The sequence below is a fragment of the Geospiza fortis genome, unplaced genomic scaffold (genome assembly GCF_000277835.1).
Source record: "Geospiza fortis unplaced genomic scaffold, GeoFor_1.0 scaffold26, whole genome shotgun sequence".
Lineage (NCBI taxonomy): Eukaryota > Metazoa > Chordata > Aves > Passeriformes > Thraupidae > Geospiza > Geospiza fortis.
Window position 1 is genome coordinate 116,701 of NW_005054425.1, and position 21,642 is coordinate 138,342.

The 21,642-nt window shown below is 52.2% G+C and overlaps 1 protein-coding gene across 1 annotated transcript; it reads right to left on the bottom strand.

Annotated features, from left to right (window-relative positions):
- Positions 1 to 1,264: 1,264 nt before the first annotated feature.
- Positions 1,265 to 21,642, bottom strand: LMOD1 (leiomodin 1). Its single transcript, XM_005426778.2, has 3 exons — positions 21,292 to 21,642; positions 2,958 to 4,547; positions 1,265 to 1,797 (listed from the first exon to the last, which is right to left on the bottom strand). Exons 1-3 carry the CDS (start codon positions 21,550 to 21,552, stop codon positions 1,771 to 1,773), a joined length of 1,878 nt encoding a protein of 625 aa, XP_005426835.1. The 5' UTR covers positions 21,553 to 21,642; the 3' UTR covers positions 1,265 to 1,770.

The window sequence follows — 21,642 nt, forward strand, 5'->3', positions numbered from 1 at the left end:
GGTAACAGCACCCCCTGCCGGGCGCGCTCCCTCCCCATCGGGGGCTGCACAGCCCCGCTCCGCCCCGGCCCCCCTGGTTTAGTGACCCCGTCGGTGCTCGGGCGACGCCCCTGGTGCTCTCACCCCGGGGCCGGCCGGATGCTCGGTGTGGGATGTCCCAATGGCCCCGTGGTGACCGCGTTAGCAGGGGCCGCCCCAAGGGGCAGGAGTGCGGGGGCAAGGGGCATGAGAACCCCGTGGTGCGGATACTGCTCCTCCCGCTGGGGCCACGGCTCTGCTGCAGAAATGCCCCCCAAAACGGCGTTTTACCTGTACCGGGAGCCGCGTCTCAGCCACGTACGTGTGCGTCCCGGAGCAGGGGGAGCCTCCAGGGGGACACCGGTGTGCTGCTGCATCCCCAAAACGGCCCCTGCTCCGTGGTGCCACGGGGGAGAACAGTTCTGGGTGACCCCGGGGGTTTGGGGTGCTCAGTTTTGGGGTCACACCGGAGTTTTAGGGTGACCCTGAGGCACCCAGTTCCGGATTACCTTGGAGTTCGGGGTGACCCTGGGGCAGCCCCAGGATTCCCAGTTCTGGGTGTACTCAAAGCGTTTTAGGTGACTGTGGGGTGTACTCAAAGGGTTTTAGGTCCTGAGGTGTTCAGTTCTTAATGACTTCAGAGTTTTGGGGTGTCTGCACGGCTCTGCGTGCCTGGTTATCTGTGTCCAGCAGCAGCAGGGTGCCCCATTTCGGGGGTTTGGCTGTCCCATTTGGGGGGTCCTGGGTGCCCCATTTGCAGGGGTTCTGAGTGGGTGACCAGGGACACCCAGGTTGGGTTGTCCAAGTGGTCCCAGGGTGCCCAGTTCAGGGTGGGCTATTGGGTGTGGGAGAGGGAAGAGCTGCCCCTAGCTGAGGTTGCTGAGTCCATTCGCGGACACCCCCTGTGCCTCAATTTGGGGTCTGGGGGCATGGACCAGTCCAGAGGCACAGGAAGCATTGGGTGAGCTTTATTGCTGATGCAGTGGCCACAGTCATACAAATCGTGATCAAGATGTCACGACAGGAAGGATGGGGGGAGGAGGATGGGCATCACATGACCCCAAAACCCACTGCCCCCCTTGAGCTGGTGCTTTCCCTGCTCTCTCTGAGGCAGATTTGGTTTCCATACTCTGAGGGTTCTGGGGGTCCTCCTGCAGTACTGTGGGTGCATACAAGATGCCTGAGCTCCTGGCCCCAGCCTGGCTCCCTGTGCCCTGCCACTTCCATGCCCCCTCGGCTGCTCCCTTCTCCCACCCTCCCATTCCTCCTGACGTCAAGCTCGAACCCCCAACTCTGCAGCCACTGCTGTGCCTGAATCCCAAAACTCTGCTGGCCACCCAGAAACCTTGTGGTAATGTGATGATGGTCTGGGTGTCCCCTGCTCCCCCCCACGGCTGGGGGTACTCTTGCTCACCCCAGGCTGGACCCTGGATAGAGTGGGGCGCCAAACCCCTTTGTTATGCTCTGACGGGGGATTTCCATAAGGATCAGCTCTGCAGACCCCTGCTCTATTCTCGGCATCTCTGGTGGGGCACAGTGCTGGTAGAAGAGTGAGCTTGAAGGCTTCACAACCATCAAAAATTAAATACAACCTCCTCCATTGTGTCCTGCTTGGGCCTGGCCCATCCTCCATGTCCCAGAGAGATCCCTGCTCCTTGGCGTCGGTCACTGCAGGTTCCAAAGGGCTTGTCACGAGAAAGGTGAGTGTCTGGGGGTCTGCCATGGGCTGCAGGGGAAAAATCCTCCTGCTCCCTACTGCAGCAGCTTCGGCAACTCCACCTGCAGGGAAGCACACCCCATTACTGGGCGAGCAATGGGACGGGGTGCAGGACTGTCACTGACACAGTGTAGGGACATCCATGGCAGGGCTAGATGGGCTACTGGGGTGAAATTCCTCCCTGTGGGGAGGTGGGAAGGTGGGGAGCCTGGCACAGGTTGCCCAGAGAAGCTGGGGCTGCCCCATCCCTGGAAGTGTTCCAAGGCCAGGTTGGATGGGGTTTGGAGCAACCTCGGCTAGTGGAAGGTGTCCCTGCCCACAACAGGATAGAGATGATCTCTAAGGTCTCTTCCAACCCAAACCATTCAATGACCTCTTTTTCTTGGCCAGGCTGCCGATGGACAGCCCAGCAGGGACACAAACCACCTGGAGTGTGTGAGAGGTTTCAAGGCTCCATGCTGGGACCTTGAACATTAGGCCCTTTTATTCCAGCAGTTATTACTGCATGGTGTACATACTTGACAATGTGCTGCCCAAGGGTGAATTTATGGGTCTCCTGTATTAGGAGGGGAGTTGCTGCCACAGCTTTCAAGCACCCAGGCCACCCCTGGCTAAGTCTAGCTGTTTTGAGAAGTAGGCCACACCTCTCTGCTGGTCCCCAAGTGCTGTGTCAGTACCCTCAGAGCAACATTCAATCACTCATATGTAAAGAGTTCAAAAGGATTAGTCAAGTCCAGACTGGGGCTAACATCAAGAAATGTTTCAGTTGTTTAAATGCAGATGGAACCTCTCCAGCCATCCTGGGCCACCTTCTACCCCAGGGGCATGGGCTCAGCCACAACAAGATATCAAGAGCCCAGTGAGTTATAACTTACGGATGGGTTTTTCCTTGTGTCCCACAGCCCCTGGATCCTGGTGGATCTGCCCAACACAGGAGCTCTGCCAAGGGATAGATTTGCACCTGTCATGCTCTTTGCCAAGGGATGGATCTCTTGTTGGATGCTCTGCCAAAGGATGGACCTGCTGACCTCATCTGCTCTGCAGGATGGTATTAAAGGATGGACCTTCCTTCCCCATGTGCTTGGCAAAGGAATGGATCTGCCCCTGTGCAGGGGTTGGACACAACCCCACTCCAGAGAAGGACACTGCCAGAGTGACAGTGACTTTGACCTCAGCCCCCAGCCCCACCCTGTGCATGGGCCCCACCTGGCCCTGCACTTGCCTTCTTGAGCTGTTTGAGGTTGCTGGAGCGAATGGCTGCCAGGAGCTGGTCTCGAGAGTTCTTCTCCTGGACTGGCAGTGCCCGGTCTCCCAACTTCCTCTGTGTGGCTGGCGAGAGCGAGTTCTTCAGGTTCTCGTTGATCATCAATGGTGGGGCGAGCGGAGGAGGAGGTGGGGGTGGTATGGTGGGTGCCCCTCCTTTCTTGGGAGAGCTTTTGGGGGAAGCCTTGGGGGATGGCTGTGGGGATGCCTTGGGGGACCCCTTCAGCACTGCTCCAGGCTTGGGCACCTCCAGGAGGTCTTTCTTCTCCCCCCGTTCCTGTGCCAGTTTCTGCTCCTGGAGGCGTTTCTGCCTCTGCCTGTCCATGTTTCGGCTCAGCAGGTTGGTGACAGTCATGCGTGGCCCAGCCAGCTCGAAGTGGTAACCCAGCTTCAGGAGTGTGGTGTTCTCTTTCAGGAGCTTGGCAATCTCCATCTCTGTTTTCCCCCCACAGATGTGCCGCTGGTTGTGGAAACGCAGCTCTGTCAGTGTGTTGTTCTGCAACAGGGCCCGGAAAATGGCCAGGATACCCTTGCCTGTGATGTGGTTGGAGTCCAAGTTGATGCTTGTCAGTACCTTGTTGGACTTGAGCATTATGGCAATGGCAAAGGCCACGTGGTCATCAGCGCGGGTGTTTGCCAGGGCAAACACCTTGACCACAGTGTTGAACTCCAGGGCCTCGGTGAAGCGCACCAGGGTCTCATTGTTGATGCAGTCGGAGTTATTCACATTAACCTCGGTCACCTCAGCGTCATTGTTCTTCACCTTCTCAATGAGCTCGTCAAAGATGCTGGAGGCTTCATCGTCCTTGGCTTGATCTGCAGAGCTGCTGGAGGAAGACTTGGAAGGGCTGCTCCCAGCTGCTGCCTTGGCCTCCTGTTTCTCCTCCACCTTTTCTGCCTTTTCTGCTTCCGTCTGGGATTTATCATTCTCATCTACCTTGGATTTTTTCACAGCTGAAGCCTTTTCCTCTTCTTTTTTATAATTTTCTTTTTTACCTTCCCCTCTTGTGTCTTTTTCTGTCTGTTTCTTTGATTCTGAACTGTTCTCCTCCTTTTTGTCCTTCCCTGTGTCCTTTGATGCTGAATCCTTTTCTTCTTGCTTTTTTTCCCTCTCTGTCTCCTCCTTTGCTGCTGAGACCTTCTCTTTTTCCTTTTTATCCTTCCCTGCATCCTCCTTTTTAAAACATGAGCTGTTCTCTTCTTCCTTTTTATCCTCCCCTGCATCTTTCTTCAACTCTGAGCTCTTCTCTTCCTCCTTTTTGTTCTTCCCTGTGTCCTTCTTCAACACTGAACCCTTCTCTTCCTCCTTCTTGTCCTTCCCCATCAGCTTTTTTTCCATGGCCTTTACTTTATCATTCATAGCTTTGTTCTCTTTGCTCTTGGTCTCAGTCTCAGCTTTACCTTTCAGGTTTGTTTTCTGAACACTTTCTTCCTTTTCAGAGTCTTCCCCCACTTTAGCATCTTGTTTCTGGGCCACTTCTTTGGAAGGAGATTCTTTTCCTTTTTCTTCTTGATTTTTGTCTCCCTCATTCTTGCTCAACCTGCTTTCCTAGTGGGAGAAAAACACCTGGGAATTACAGAAACAGGTGCCTCTGACCTACAGACTTGCCACCTCAGTCCCGCGGTCACTGACCTCTGTCACATGGGAACATCCTGCAGCCTGTGGCTGGCCTTTGAAGAGCAATGTTTGGCCCAGCCAAGGTCCCAGCTCCAGGGAAGGGTTCAGCATGAGTGCCTTGAATGTAGGCAGAGCCTGCAGGACCCAGGTGTGATGAGGTCCTGCTGCAGCTCTCTAAGGCAGTTCTACTCTCCTTCTGCCTCCAGCCCCCCCTCCCAAAGGGCTCTGGAGGTCTGCAGGACACCCTCCCTGACAGGCCACAAACTAACAAGGTGTAGGAGGCACCTTCTCTCATACCCCCTCTAAATTATAATTTTTTAATCATTTTTCTAACTAGGGATGGAGGTAGTGCCTGTCTCCCTGTGAGCCCCAGGTGCTTTCCCACCGTTCCTAAATGGTTTCCAGCTGGATGCTTGGTGGCTTCTCCCAGTCTGTAGCCCAAGACTCTCCACACTGTCCTGGATGTGTGTGCAAGCAGGGGAGAGTCCACAGCAGTGTCCCTAGTGACACTGCTGACCCAGCAGTCACTCCAACCCTGGGTTCTGCAAAACCATTCTCCTTTCAACGGCAGTTTGCACTTTTGAGCAGAAAACTGAGGAAGTGGGAGCATGGCATTTATAGCTTTCTAATGCATGAGGTTCTCCCAGCATATCTGCTCCCAGTGTCCAAAGACATCAAAAGAGGGAAGGGCTTGGAGAGTCTGGGGGAAGGTCAGAAGGAAGTTTTGGCCATTTTTACAAGCACGTGACCCTTACCCTTGGTACAGCCTGTCTTGGGCATTGCTGCTGGCCATAGCCAACTCCAGCAGCTTGGGGACACAGCCAATGCCTTGTTGCAGCCTTCAACCAAGGCTGAAGGGCTGGGAGGGGTCTCCATCAGCATTGGTACAACCTTTGATATGGTTCCCATCCTTCTCTCTGGCAGTTGCCAGAGCTGCCAGTTAGGTGGGATATTGGGAAGAAATTCTCCCTGTGAGGGTGGTGAGGCCCTGGCACAGGGTGCCCAGAGAAGCTGGGGCTGCCCCATCCCTGGAGTGTCCAAGGCCAGGTTGGACAGGGCTTAGAGCAACCTGGGATAGTGCAAGGTGTCCCTGCGCATGGCAGGGGGTGGACTAGGATGAACTTTAAGGTTCCTTCCAACCCAAACTAGTCTGGGACTCCATAACATGAAGCACATCCATTCCCAAGGGAGAGGAACCAAGGCTTCAGGTGGCTGAAGGGAGATGAACTTGACATTGGGACCAAGTTTGCTGCACAGTGGAGGATACTACCATAAATTTCACATCAAGGTTTGGCAATTTAGATGCCCTTCTCCCTCCTCCACAGCTAGGGAACACACAGGCCCTCAGCACTGGCCTGGCTCATCATCTTTGCTGGAGAGATTTTAGGACTCCAGGGAAAGGAGGAAGGAAGATGCCTCTGGGAGATGCAGCTGTGATGCCTTTACAATCTCCCTGGACCCTCTCATGATCAGAACAGCACTGTGGCTTCACCCAGTGCCTGGAACCCCCAGATCTGAATGCTGACACCACAGTCTGCAGTCAGGCTGGCCTCCTCTTCTTCATCCTGGTGCTCCACAGTGTCCATACTGGGGCAGCATAAGGCTGAACTTTCCCCACATGCAGTACTGCCAGCCCTCAGGGACAGATTTTTGTGGAAAGAACTGGCTGTGCATGGGCAGCCCTGGGGACTGTTTGTACCTGGTGTATAAACAGATGCCATCAGGGACGAGAGAGCTGTTTGTTTAGTTAAGCCATTTTTTGGCTCCTGGCGCAAGGCTGAGCAGGGACAGGAAGGCTCCTGCCAGACCTCTACAGAGCCTGGCCTGGCCTGGGGGCCCCACAGTCCCCACTGCTGCCACCCCAGGGACCAGGGATGGGGCTCCCATGCACCCCAGTCCTGGGTGCTGCAGGGAGCAGGTGATGCCACCTCCTCTGGCACTGAGCCAGGGGTCCTTCTCACCAAGCTGTGGTCTATTCCCAGCACGAGAATGGTGCACAGATGCTCAGTGACATCCTGAAGCACCTCAGTGGAGGAAGAGCCCTGGCAGGAGGACTGTGGGATGAGGATACTGGTGTTGCCCTGCTGGTACCCAACAGGGCTTCTCCAAGGTGTTTGGGAGTGCCCAGGTTGCAGGTTCCTCTGAGAAGGGACATTTATCCTCCTCAGGGCTCTGTGACCCTTTGGTGACCCCAGGCTGAGCACCCATTGAGTCAGAGCCAGCAGCCTCCATGCCAACTGCTCCAAAAATCTTTCTCCTTCCCAGCCCAAGCTCACCCAGCCTAACACTGGTGAGCTCTGAATCTCCCCTGAGCACCCTGGGCACATCCAAGATGAAGAGGAGCAAAGGGTTTGGCCAGGGATGAACAGAACTTGGAGAGAGAGAGAAAGACCCTGGTGAGAATGACCACCAACCTCTCCCATGCTTGGAGAAGGTGAAGGTTTACTACAAGCAAATTAAACTAGAAAATATTAAATCTATGGAAAATCCCTACTTGGGAAAGCTGCTGCAGTACATGCTGGGTATGTACTGTTATGTGGTTCAAGCTTCCATTCATGGATGTGTGGCCACGTGCTGCAGTCTGGGGGAGGAGAGACCTGGAGCTGGAGAATGGGATGTGGGAAAAGAGGTGGGGGAAGAGAATCAGGAGAAAGAGAGCTGGGAGAAGTCAGGGAAAAGAAGCTGGGGGAAAAGGAGCCAGCTGTGGCCCCAGGCACGGGAACGAGGGAATGCAACAGATATGCAGTGACCATCACGGGTGTTTCTGCCACTGTGGGTAGCACTTGTGGGATCATTTGCTTACAGCAAATTTGGGATGCATCAGAAGATCCCATCTAAGAGACGCAGTTATTGGAAGAAGTGCTGGATGGTTGCAGGGGATGAGAGGGGTTCAAGCTGCTTCATCTCCTGTGGAGCTGCCTTGGGAGAGCCCTTGGCACGCACCCAGCTCCAGTGGCAGCAGAGGGACAGGAATCGGGAGGAAAAAAGTTCAGGCAAGAAACCAGATCTGTGTTTCTAAAACCAAGGGTCACTGTGGCCCAGCTCTGTCCCTTGCTGGAGCTTGGGGTCATCTCCAAAGCAGGTCTGCTCCAGGCCCTGCATGAGGCCACGTGTGCCCAAGAGGGAACATGTCCTTGTGTCCTCCTGCCTTTCCACCATCCCAGGGCTCTCAGCGTGTCCCACTGGCCCAGCACAGGCTGCAGCAGCCAGCCTCAGGTGTCACCAGCCCACCACTGGTGATAATTCCAAAGTCCTCACCTCCAGGCTGGAAGTGCAACTGAAGTGGAGCTCGGAGGCAGAGCTGTGTTTCAGGAGAGAGAAAAGCACCTTTCCCTTGCTCTGGAACCCCTGGCTGCCCCCATGGCCACCAGCACAGCTTCTCCTGCAGCCCAGGGCCAGCTGTCCCCTCTTCATGGCTATCCTGAGTCCTGCCTGCTCATTTCTTTCTGCCCACTGGCATATTTACCTTGGGTACCTGGAAACCAGTGCTGCTGCATGCACTCAGTGCCATTCCCTCTGCCAAGCACATTTATTAGGGGAATTATTTCTACACAGCATGTCAGACCTTTAAAAATAAGCCTAATGAAAACAGCCTGGTAGTCAGTTGATTAATCACCAGTGTTTTGATGAACTGAAATGCCTTCCTGTTTCCTCTAAATAGACTAAAATGAGCACTGCCGTGGCTTGTTAGCATTTGTAACCCTCAAACCCACTCAGATGTTGCCTTAAAAGGCAAAGGAGACTGGGAACTTCTTGCCTGGAATCCAAGCACTCGCTTCAGCACTGAGCAAGGGATGGGGCTGGGGATAGAGCTGGGGACAGGGAAAATTAATCTGGAAGTGGAGTGAGGGTCTCACTTCCTGCCCCAAAAGCCCCACAGCTCATTTTGGGGTGGAAAATGGCTGGTTTAGTGGCAGTTATTGATCTGGCTGTTTGTTTAGCAGGCAGAAGCTGGGCCCAGTCACCCTGCTGTGCCCAGAGCAGATTCCAAGCAAAAGAGGAGAGGAGAGGAGAGGAGAGGAGAGGAGAGGAGAGGAAAGGAGGGGAGAGGAGGAGAGGAGAGGAGAGGAGAGGAGAGGAGAGGAGAGGAGAGGAGAGGAGAGTTACCCAGGGATTCACAAATTCTGTACCCAAGATGAGGGAAGGGGCACTTGGTGGCTCAGCAGCTGCTGGTACATCAGTCCCTAGCAGAGGAGACATGGAAAGGCATTTGCCCAAGTTTAGTCTTTGTAAGGGGCCAGCTTTCCCCAGCCTGCAAGTTATTTTCAGAGGTATGTCCTGGGAAGAGTCCCTCATGGTCTCACCACGGCAGGATGTGCTTGGCTCAGGCAAAGAACAAGAGGTGAGGATGGAATCTTGGGAGCATGAGCAGCTCCGTGCTGGCTCCAGGGAGGAGTACCCCACTGAGGTTCAAGGAGGGCTTGGCTGGGAAGCCAGAAGACCCCCAAGATCAGAAGGGCACAGAGCTATTGGAGAGAGTCCAGAGGAGGCCAAGAGATGCTCTGAAGGCTGGAGCCTCTTATCTGGAGACAGACTGGGAGAGCTGGGGGTGTCCAGCCTGGAGAAAAAAAGGCTTTGAGGAGACCTTAGAGCCCCTTGCAGTGCCTAAAGGGGCTCCAGGAGAGCTGGAGAGGGACTTCGGACAAGGGCCTGGAGAAACAGACTAGGGGCAATGGCTTCTCTCTGCTGGAGGGCAAGGATAGGTAGGATACTGGGAAGGAATTCCTCCCTGTGAGGGTGGTGAGGCCCTGGCCCAGGTTGCCCAGAGAAGCTGGGGCTGTCCCATCCATGGAAGAGTCCAAGGCCAGGTTGGACTGGGCTTGGAGCAACCTGGGACAGTGAAAGGTGTCCCATGTCAGGGCTGGAATGGGATGATCTTCAAGGTCCCTTCCCACCCAGACCATGCCATGATTCAAGAGTCCACAGGTTCCTCTGTGCAGGTGACTGCTGGGGACATGAATCACGCTGGTCCCCATGAGGAAAGGCCAAACCTGCACTTGCAGCTCCTGTGAAAGTGGCTCCAAGAACAGTGAACTCAACTCAACCTGCAGCCATGACCCTGGCTTGGTCTCTAATGTCACCTGCAGCTCTAGGGGCCTCTGGAAGCTGAGTATGAGACATCATCCTGTGATGATATAAGAACTTCAGGGGAAGCTTGAGCCAGGATCAGGTCCATCCCAATCATCTGTACTGCTGGGAAATCTAGGGTCAGCTCCAAGGTGGCTGGTAGTGGTTTCTGCACATGCACTGCAGCCCACCATGACCCTCCTCTGGGGACCCACTGCCTCCCTCCTTTCCAGCAGCTCCCCAAGCAGGGCCATGCTGGCTGTCTGGCACGTGGATTTGGCCACCAACAAAGACTGTCTCACCAGAACCAAGCTCCTTGCAAAGCAACTGCAACCCCTCCAGAGCTGCAGACTTGGGAATAACACCCAGGCCAAGGGGTTGTTCCTCTCTCCCAGCCTTTGCTGGGATAATAAATTCCTCCTGCAGCCTATGAGACATTTTCTAGATCATCTCTTGGCATGGCATGGCTTAGACAACACCAGCACAATTCCACTGGTCCCACACAAATCCTGAGTGGCTTTTGGTGGTGGAAAAATGGGGAAGTGGGGGAACCCAGGAATGAGGCGGGATCTCTGAGACACAGACAGACAATTCACCAAAATCTCCTGGTCAGCTGTGGGGGTCCCAGACCACACTGGTGAGGGAAGGAAACTGTGTTGAGTTACTTAAATTAGCAGATTTCGGAATAATTATGATCCATGACTAACAAGTCAATCTTCTTTCACTGCCTGGGGGGTTTCAGTCTCTCCTACAGCCCTCTATAGGGCTGCTGCCAAGCCCTATAAAGTCTCCAAAGCTACCACAAGACTCTAGGATTGAATTCATAGCTCTAACTTTGGGAATCACTCTCTGGAGATACCTGCCTACCTGCCAGACTCTGAGGACTCCTATGTTCCCTCTGTCTCACCCACCTACCCCAAATCCCAGCCAGAGCCCATGAGTGAGGCACCAGCATCCTTCCACCCCTCAGTGTGACCCTAGGGCTGAGCAGGCTAAGCAGGAACCCTGTGAGAGCTCCAAAGGGACAGGGATATCCTCTGAGACTGTCCCACTGCATGGAGAAGATGTTGAGGTGGCTGGGGGCAAAAGCAGGGGGGTTGCAGGTTGTTTGATGTTCCTGGTATTTGGGTACCTGCTTCTGGAGAGGATTGCTAGAGTCAAGCCAAACCACAACAAGCTGCCCAAGTTCTTTTCCTCCATTCCTCAGCCAGTTTTGAGTAGCCTAGGGACAACTCAGAGCCAAGAACATTCCCAGAAAGAATGCTGTGTCCTTGGCTGAGTCCTGGGAGCTGCTGAACCTGGATTGCCAGTGACCTGCAAAGGAAGCAGGATAGGATTGCAAGGCTTCTGCTGACTCTGGGACACCCTGGACAACCCTCCTGCTCCTCAGCTCAGAGCAAACACCATGGAAAGCTTTGTGGGAGACCCTGCTCACATCCACGGTGCTTCTTGAGAGGGATCAGGCAGCCAAGAGTCTCTCTTGGCACATTTGGGCTCTTTTGGCAGGAAGGAAGGTTGAAAGGACCTCAGCTTTCAGCACTGGGACATACATGACCCCTGGCCATGCTCTGTGCGCTAAAGCCCAGAGAGATATAAGCAACTCCTTGCCCTGCCCTGCTTCACATATTATCCTGTCATTTTAAAAAGGAACTCAGCTTTTCCCCTTCCCTTCTTCCCCCATCTCTCTGACCCCAAATATCACTGTGTCTTTGCATGTCTCAGGCCAATGTTTTTAAAAAGTCCCCTTTCTGAGACACAGAGCTGTTCTCCAGAGACTGGGCAGCTTCTGGCCCTGATTATGCCTCTTTTTTTCCCCTGAATTAAGGCAATAAATGTTTTAACTTGGTTTCCTTTAACAGAAGAGCTCCAGCCCTTCCATGGAGATGCAGCTATTTTCCAGAAAGCTGTAAAGCCACTGAATACTATGCAAACTTTTTCTCATCTAACAAAATTAAGTTTTAGAAGTCCAGGTTTTTCTCTTCTATTTGCTGTATTCCCAGCCCTTCTACTGGCACTGCCATGGCTGAACTGGATATTCCCAAGATGAGACCTTCTCCCTGGTTGTCTCCTCTTCATCAGGGATTGAAAAGGGCAGGGAATCCCAGCAATTAACACTACAACACCTCTAGGCTGGATTTCTGCCCAGTGCACTTTGTGGGAAGCCCACATAAAGCATTCATTGGATTTTTAGGAACAGCAGAATTGCAATTCAGCCCTAGCAAGTCTTAATCCTATCCCCATCCTCTGTGTCATAAATGCTGGATGGTCAAGGAACAGGACACTGCTCCCAGCCTCTTGGCAACACATGGGCACATCTCCAGGTCCCTTGCTGGTGCAAGTATCCAATGGATCCCATCCAGCAGCCCACGGAACCATCACAGATACCCCCTGGCAGTGGGCACCTGGTGCTGGAACATGATCCTAGGTTCTTGAAGCAGGTGAGATAAGCCAAGCTCCAGGTGCCTACCTGGAAAATCAGGACAGTTTTGCTGGTCATTCCCTTAAATAGTTTGTGGGAAACAGGAGCACCAGCTCCTCAGGCTCTGGCACCACATGGGAGCGGCATGCCAGGACAGAGCACTTAGTAGGCATACAGCCAGGCATGCCAGGGGTCACCGTCTCTGGTTCTTGGGAACTGGGGAATTCCCTGTAAGGAAGAAAATGGCAAATCACTCTCCTTGGCAGAGGCTGCCATGGCTATGCAGGAGCTCATTCCTGTGCTGGGCATGTCCAACATATGCCATGGTGCCTTTGTCAGGAGGAGGGACCCCTTGGAGCCCTCAGCAGTATGAAGCATAAATCCTGACCCAAAGACTTTGCATAAGCCCTGGGCTGCTCAACACATGGTCAAGGGGTTGCACAGGACACCTCTATGACCTGAGCTGGCGCCTCTCCAGTTGTGTTTCAGGAAATCACAGAATAATGGAACCATTATGGTTGGAAAAGCCATCTAAGCTCATCATGTCCAGCCATTCCCCCAGGACTGCTATGTTCACTGCTAACCCATGTCCACAACAGCCACATCCACATCCACACAGCTCTTAAATCCCTCCAGGGATGGTGACTCCACCTCTGCCTTAGACAGCCTATGCCAGTGCTTTACAATCCTTTCCATGGAAATTTCCCCCAGTTTCCAACTTGAACCTTCCCTGGCACAGCTTGAGGCTGTCTCCTCTCCTCCTGTCCCTTGTTCCCTGGGAGCAGAGCCTGACTCCCACATGGCTGCAGCCTCCTGTCAGGGAGTTGTGCAGAGCCAGAAGGTCCCCCCATAGCCTCATTTTCTCCAGGCTGAGCCCCCCCAGCTCCTTCAGCCACTTCTGGGGCTCCAGACTCTTCCTCAGCTCTGTTCCCTTCTCTGGTCCTGCTCCAGCCCCTCAATGACTTTCTTGTCCTGAGCAGCCCAAAACTGTTACTGGGATTGAAGGTGTGACGCCAGTAGTGCCAGCACAAGGCATGGGCACTGCCCTGGTCCTGCTGCCACACCATGGAGTTGTTTCCACAGCTCCAATTCCTTTCTGTTTTCATCCTTGTTTGCTGCACATTCTGGGCAGAAGAAAGGACAGAGCAGGACCCTTGACCCTCCATGGTGTGTCTGTCCCCCACCATCCTGCCAGCCACACCTTGACTTCAAAACATATGCCCTGCCACTGAGATCCTCTTGCTCCATCCTGCCATGATTCCCACACAGCAAAGGGTAGGCTGGAGCAATATGACCGGTTAATCCCAGCGTCCTGCTGGAAGCTGAGTCACTGAGATGGTTTTAGCACACAAGTGATGTCATAGTGCTGCGAAAGAGAGGGACACATAACGGACCCAGCTCTTCTCCTCCTCCATGTCTATTTATCACCTCAACATAAACACATATTAAACCTCCTGGGCAGCTCAGCCCATATAAGCTAAACACTTCAAACACTTTCATGGATTTATCTGCATCCCTGTTGTGCTTTATGTAAACATAGAACTCGGATTTTTACTCTTTTTTTCCCAATTGACTAGAAATCCATGGGTTTCTTTCCCTGCTTGTGCCCTTAGATGGACTGTGGATCTCCCAGACTTGTGTGTGCCTTTGGCATGAGCTCCAAGTCACTGGGAACGCTTTGTGCTGCAACTCACTCTAGTCACAAAAGGAAAAACAAGGAAAGCAAAGCTTCTGCCCCCAAGGGCATCACAAAAACACTGATCCAGCTGTGAAGGTCTCTTTCACACCATTTTTTTATGAATGCAGCTGAAAGATGCCTGTGTTCTCGCTTCCCATTTTTCAGCTGTTCTCCACAATGCAGATCCTTCTGGGAGCTGTCATGGGATTGTTCTTGCTTCTGTGTTAACCTTGGAGGGTTGTTTTATCATCTGCTGCAGGTAACAGCTCCTGCTGCTGCTGCTCTTGTGATAGGGTTGGGACTTTTTCAGAAACTCAGAATGAAACACAGAGCACAGACAACAGTTTTCATTTCTGAGCAATGAAAGGGATCTCCTGGACTTCACAGAATTACAGAATCAATTTGGTTGGAAAGGGCCTCTGAGATCATCTAGTCTGATCTGTGACCAATCCCCGCACCTTGTAACCCAGCCCAGAGCACTGAGTGCCACATCCAGGCATTCCTTGGACACCTCCAGGAAAGGGGACTCTACCACTGCCCTGGGCAGTCCTTTCCTGTTCAATATATGACCACTCTTATTCCTTGTGATGTCCAACTTGAACCCTGGGAGCAGAGCCCGACCCCCACCTGGCTGCTCCCTCCTGTCACGGAGTTGGAGAGTGACTTGTGCAGCTGGAGGGACCATCTGTGGCCTCCTTTAAAGACCAAATAGGAACGGCTCAATACCTTTGGTTTCTTTCTAAATGTGTGACTAGTTTGGATATCCTGGCTATCATCCATGGAGGAACGCAAAGCCCAGGAAGCTGCCAGCTCTATTCCTCTCTGTGTGCTAGTGAAAGTACCCACAGCTTTACCCACGGCTCATTCCATGGGCCGGAAGCCACTGCAGAAGCCTCTGGATGGATGTCCCAGTGTCACCCACCCCTTTAATCTCTTTTGGGAGGCCAGAAGCTGTTCAGAACAATTTATTATGGTCTGTTCTCTCCTGTGAGAGAGATGAGACCCTGGCACAGGTTGCCCAGAGCAGCTCTGGCTGTTCCATCCCTGGAAGTGTCCAAGGCCAGACTCGACAGGGCTTGGAGCATCCTGGGGTAGTGGAAAGTGTCCCTACCTATGGCAGGGCTGGGTGGAATGGTATGGGCTTCAATGTCCCTTTCCACCCAAACCAGTCTGGGATTCTGGGATTCTTTGAACTTGATGATCTTAGTGGCCTTTTCCAATCATAAAGATTCTCTGATGAGGTAAAAGAGACCAGGTCAGGACATGGCTAAAAGAAAGGCAAGAGCTGAGAATTAGTGAAGACTCTTGGAAGGGAGAAGGAATGGTCTTGGCAGTCAAGAGAACTGAGAACAGAGAACTGGGTGATAAACAGAAGAGCAGAGTTTCAGTACACGTGTTAGGGACAAACTGCGAAGATACTCAAGGAATGATATAACCCCTGCTGTACCCTTGTCTGCAAATTCCCTCAAGTCTGAACCAGCAAATTAAATAAAGAGCTCCTTTTTTCCCCTCCAGATATTTTAATGAAAAGATGACAAGCTTTGAGCATTAATAAAAAATTTAAATCCTGACTTGTTTGCCCGTGGTGTTGAAGAAGGGCTCACTGCTGAGGATCTCCGCTTTTCATAGAGGGAAATCAGGTGACTGGATTAAAAATCACCCAGCAGCAAGTTCCAAGCCTGAGAGAGTCGGAAAGGAAGGCAGGACTTTTTACAAGACCTTCCCAATGTCTTGTAAAAACAAATCCTTCTCCAGGACCTGCTGTCCTCTGGCACCAGCATCCTTCAGATACACAGAATTTGGATTAAATAAACCCTCTGAGCTCACTGCTTTTCCCTCTGCTTCCAGTCCAGGCCATAAGGAGCCTGTCCAGTCTCCAAGAAGAGAGCTTGGGGACATGGAGACATTCCCAGGACCCTGCAGGGATAAGGATGCATGGACCTGGAACAGGAGGAGGTCTTGCTTGCAGAGGAGGGCACTTGGGGAGTGGGATATCTGAGAGAAAGCGAAAAGGTGCTGGAAGATAACTGAACCACCTCAGATTCTCCTGTGCAAAGGGGGTCCAGCCTTCATGAGACAAAAATACAGGGACCATTTGCACTGTGCACATCTGGCCCTGGCTGTGCACATCTGGTTCTGGCTGTGCAAAACTGCCCTGACATCCAGCATCCCCTGTTCAGAGTCTTCTCCTCAAGGAAGCTGGTCAGTGGGCTTCCATGGAAAGAGACACCCATGACATGAGTATCTTCATAAAAAATTGGGTTTGTGGCCCTGGAATGATTCCCCTCTATAAGCAGGATAATGATCCCTCATGCAACTTCCCTGCACTTCCCAGCCATCCCTGCTTGAAGCTGCATGCAATCAAATCAAAACAAGCCCTGTTGGGAGGCAGGACTGGGAACTCTGATGGGATTTGGACAAGCAGGTGCCCTCCCCTTACAGGTGAGCTTCAAAGAGCATTTGGACAACTCTCTGAGGCACATGGTGGGTGAGATTTCGGGGCTGTCCTGTGCAGGGCTAAGCAGCTAGACTCAGCGATCCTGGTGGGTCCCTTCCAACTCAGGATATTCCACGATTATGTGAGCTGAGGGAAGAAGGCTGCATCCATTCCCAGGGAAGATGGTGATGCTAGAGAAGGGAAATCACAAGGAGGAGCTGTCTCTGCCATCATGCGCTTGGTGTTTTGGGAGTCACCAGGGTGCTGTGGTGAGGCCAGGTGAGAATCCAAGGAAAGCCAAGAACAGCTGCAGGTGGATTTTGTGGAATATTTCAGAAAATAAAACTTCCTGTTGTGGACTTGGCAACTGCTAAGGAGGACTCATACACCAAAGCACCAGTCCATGGCACATGTGGTTCACATGGAGATCCTTCCCATGATACAGCTCTTCTCATCTAGGTCCCATCTGGCAGAGGTTCCCTGAGAGTGTTTAGGGCTAAACAAATGCCAGTGGGAAAGATCATAGAATTATGGAATGGTTATGCTTGGAAGGGACTTTAAAGATCATGCCCTTAAAGATCATAATGGAAGAGACCCCACGGATGGGGTGTTCTCAGGGTATAACTGTGCTCTGTGCACAGATACATGGTTTTTATAGATGTCACCAGCAATAGAGGAACTGGACCAGCTCCCACAGACCACATTTCCTCTGAGAAACCCATCCCACAGGGACAGCTGCACAGAGCCCCTGTGCCCTGGCACACACAGCTCTTCCTCTTCTGGACAGAAATCCCAGGCATGATACAAGGATTTCAAGTGACAGCAAGTCAGCTGTGCCCCAGGTAACTCATGGAATTCTAGACTGGTTTGGGTGGAAAGGGACCTTAAAGATCATCCCAGTCCACCCCTTGCCATGAGCAGGGACACCTTCCACTATCCCAGCTCCCAGCCCCATCCAACCCAGCCTTGAACACCTCCAGGCATGGGGCACAGCTTCTCTGTGCCAGGGCCTCACCACCCTCACAGGGAAGAATGTTTTCCCAATATCCCATCTAACCCTGCCCTCTGGCAGTTTAATACCACAGCACCAACTTCACAGCATGTTTCTAACTGAATTTTTCTTGTTATGCCTGTGACAGTAAAGAGCCATGAGCTAATAGAAATAATCTCTTCATTTATCTACTCATGACCAGCCTCCGTGACACATGGACCTTGTTGAGTACATCCAGAGAGGGGCACTGGCCCAAGCCCCACCCTTAAGCTGGGTTATACTTCCACTCATTAGCAAGACAAAATTAAGATTAATTTATTACTGCATCGCCAAGATGGGAATTTGGCTGCTCAGTGTGGAAAGGTTGGGGCAAAGCTCACGTCTATTTTGGGCTGTTTATAATCTGCTTCCTAGTTACCCTAGTTTGCCCTTTTCATCACTAAGAAGATGTGTTATTATGTAGTTAACAAAATTTCTAAATATATCCACTTCTCCCAGTATTTAGGTGGAAATGTAGGTGCCTGGAGCCAGTCCAAGAACAGGGCAATGACTGCAAGAACAGTAGGATGGGCAGAAATTCAACATTTCCCTTCAAAATACCTTATTTTGCAATTTGGAGGGATTCCTGCACATCCCAGCTAATACACAATGTCGCACAACAGAGATTCCCATCAGGAGGTATGGAAGAACAGCAGGGAGGACATAAGAAGAACATGGAACTTCTGAAGCAAATCCAGAGGAGGCCACAGAGATGCTCTGAGGGCTGTAGCCCCTCTTATCTGGAGACAGGCTGTGAGAGCTGGGCGTGTTCACCTGTAGCAGAGAAGGCTCCGAGGAGACCTCAGAGTCCCTTGCAGTGCCTAAAGGGGCTCCAGGAGAGCTGGAGAGGGACTGGGGACAAGGGCCTGAACTGACAGGCAGGACAATGGGGAATGGCTTTTCACTGCCAGAAGGCAGGGTTGGATGGGATATGGGGAGGAAACTGTTCCCTGTGAGGGTGAGGAGGCCCTGGCACAGGGTGCCTAGAGAAGCTATGGCTGCCCCTATCCCTGTCAGTGTCCAAGGCCAGGCTGGATGGGGCTTGGAGCAACCTGGGGTAGTGGAAGGTGTCCTTGCCCATGCAGGGTTAGAATGGGATGAACTTTAAGGTCCCTTTCCACCCAAACCATTCCAGGATTCCATGAACTAAGGACAGATAAACTCTGTGTAGTTCAAGGACGAGAATCTGCCCTCCTGTCTCTTCCTACTGAAGAGACATCAGAGATACAGTGCCTGGCATTCCTAATTTAAGGCATCAAGAGAAACTTTTGCAAGCCAGAAGCAGATGTGTGAGCAGGGCAGGGGGTGGGAGGGGGTGGTGAAGCACAGGCAGCAGGGTCAGGGAGTGAACGGGAGGTAATTCCAGTGGGAATTACCTGTGAACATCTAGAAGATGTTGTACTGTGTCTGTGATGTCTCTTCAGGAGATCTCCTTGGAGCCCTCTCTTCTCCAGGCTGGACATCCCCAGCTCTCCCAGCCTGTCTCCAGATCAGAGGAGGTCCAGCCCTCAGAGCATCTCTGTGACCTCCTCTGGATTTGCTTCAGAATACTGGGAGCTGTTGATGAGAGGAGCTGGGATGGACATGTATGGGGTGATGCCTACACACCCTGGGGGAATGCCAAGCCCGTGGGAGGGCAGCCACCATGCCTGTGCTGGCTGGCACAACATGAAATCTGCTGACACATGAGAGGGATTTGTCATTGGAGACCTCAGAGCTCTGAACAGCTGGGGGAGAGTTCAACACCTGCCTGGGGTGCTCTGGATGGCTCCATGTTCTCATTCCATCCTTCAGCAAAACATAGCCCTGGGGCTTCCTTGGACAGAGGGGACCATTGGCTTCCTGCACTGTTTTTTCTGACTGTTTCTGTGGTCTGATGATCCCATCCCATCCCACCCCATCCTGGGGCCCCATGGCAGAAGACAGCCCTTCTCCACCACCAGCATGATCTGCTGTGCTAGCGCTGTAAACTGGCATTTTCTAGGTGTTAATCCCAGATCCTAACAATGGCAGGGAGGAAGGGGTGTAAGATATACTTTTTTTCCTTGACCTCCAGGGATTGAAATAGAAGATGAAAGTCAGTTCTGCCCTATCCAGTTACTGCAACACAATCAAACTGGGCCATTTTCACTGACAAACTTGACCTGCTGCCAATTTGCTTTGTCTTCCACAGCCTGAACCTCCTTAACTCAGAGGGCAGCAGGAGATTTTCCAGGACCCCTGTGCTGCCCTCCCCTCCAGCCAGAGCCCTACACCATAACCCAGGTGTCTCTCCTCCCCAGGCCACCCCTTTCCACACCCCAAGTCTTCTCCCACTGCACACACACTCTCAGGCATTTCCAAACAACATTATGTTAAATCAGGCATTTTGCCAGATCTCTTTTTAACAAAACTCACAAATTTCCTCCCTTCCTCCTGGTCATGGACACTTCCCTATGCCAATTCCCAATCAAGCCCTCATGTTCCAACAGTTAACACTGAAACAGCAACACAAATCACGTCAAACCCAAATGTCCCCCCCACCTGAAAAAGCAAATTTTTTAGTGTCACCTCTTGGGATCACCTGCAAACAGTGGTCACTGGGATGATTGGTCCTACATAAAAGCATTTCCCTCTCCAGGCAGGTTTGTCCTGCAGGACCTGCACTTCCCCACCATAGGGAAATTTTCCACTGATGAGGAAATCAAGGCAGAGCCCTTGTGGTGATGGGCACGGCACTCACTGTCCCCCAGCCCATGTCAAGCACCACATATAGAAGGTGAAAGCTGCTCCTTTATCCTCAGAGCCAGAGTGAGCTCCTAGGCTGCCCAGGACAGGGGTGGGAAGGAACAATTTATTCCCTTGTTCAGCTCTCCAAAATCAAGCTTCAGTTATTTTTCCTGGTGCAATTTTCATTCCCACTCATCCCAATATTTAGAAGGGAATAAGGGTATCTATGCAACAGTCAGGAGAGGACCCTCCTATATAAACTCCATAAATATCCAGAAAGAGAAATATCAAGTGCTCTGAGGTAGTTACAGATTGATCACCCAGCTGGAAGACCCAGGGTACAGCTGGGTGACCTGGAATAGATCTGGAATCAGAGCCAGAGCAGAGCAGTGCTCCACAATACTTGGCACTGCTTGTGCTGCCAAAACTCTCCAGCTCTGGTACAGCAGATGCGAATCCTGCCTGCGACATGAAACCAGCCCATGACCACATGGATCAGCTGCTGCAGAATCGCTGTTTTTCATTTTTTTGGCTCAGCCTGCCATGAAAACTAGGGAAACCAGACACTTCCCAGGCTTCCATGCACAAAGCACATAGCAAATACTCTTAGTACTGAGGTTAATAAATGTTACAGAAAAGCAGGACTGTCTCCCACTAAGGCACAACACTAAAAGAGGAAAAGGACTGACATGAAGCTCTCAAGCTCCAAGCAAACTCTTAAAGGATTTGCCAGGTGCAGAGAGGGCGATAAATATGCTCAAATCAAACTAAAAGAAGGAATTTTAAGTGAACAATAAATGCAAAACAAATGGCACGGGGTAAAACCTGCTTCTCGATGTGATTTCCCTAGAGCAGGAAACATTTTTATTCCACAAGAACCAGAGACTGTTTCATCTTTTGCACAAGAAGAACTGAAAGGATCAAGAGTTCAGAGATCTCCAAAGGAGAGGGAGGGAAAAAAAAAAAAAGAAAAGAAAAAACGCAGCCCGTGGCATCGCTATCACTGCACCGGCCCCTCCAGCAGCCTCCTGCGAATCCCAGCTCCGCTCCCAGCCCTGCCCAGGGATGTTAGAGAAGGGGCAGGGAGAAAATCCCTGGCACCAACACAGGTTTTGGCTTTACTAGTATCACCAGGATTTTATGGGACACCCTGTTTCCTCCCGGAGTGCCAGGACCAGCTCCCTGGTCTCTCCAGGACAGCTATTCCTCCTCAGCAAGCGCATGCCTTTCTCAGGTTTTGTGTTTTCCATCTTGTCCCTCACTCAGCCCGGGGGAAGGGGAGGTTTGAGGTGTGTTCCCACTTTTCCCGCAGCAGCAGCGGGGGACGTGACTTACGTCTATCGAGTGCTCCCGCTGCAGGAGCCTCCTGGTGTCCTTGTCGTGGTGGCTGAGCGCCGTGTCACAGTTTTGTGGGCCAGGTAAGGAGTTTTCTGATTGGTTTGTCTGACTGCGCTCCACAGGGATGCTCCCGTCCGCATCCACCCCATCCAGCTCCTTTTCCAGCTCCTCCATCTCCTCTGGAGACAAAGTAGACAATAAATTGTCTATATCTGGATCTTCACTAACTTGTCGCCGGTATTTGGCCACTTTGGACATCTTGGCTCGCTGGCGAGACACGGTGGCGGTTGTGTGGTACCCAAAGCAGGAGAAAAAAGAGAAGCCGAAGCTCCAAGGCTGCTCCCCGAA

Excerpts from the sequence above, each read along its gene's own strand:
- LMOD1 (XM_005426778.2), bottom strand. The coding sequence starts at position 21,552 with ATGTCCAAAGTGGCCAAATACCGGCGACAAGTTAGTGAAGATCCAGAT. Across the intron at positions 4,548-21,291 it reads AGCGGGAGCACTCGATAGAC|GAAAGCAGGTTGAGCAAGAA; the intron begins GTAAGTCACGTC and ends TTCTCCCACTAG. Across the intron at positions 1,798-2,957 it reads ACCTCAAACAGCTCAAGAAG|GTGGAGTTGCCGAAGCTGCT; the intron begins GCAAGTGCAGGG and ends GCTTCCCTGCAG.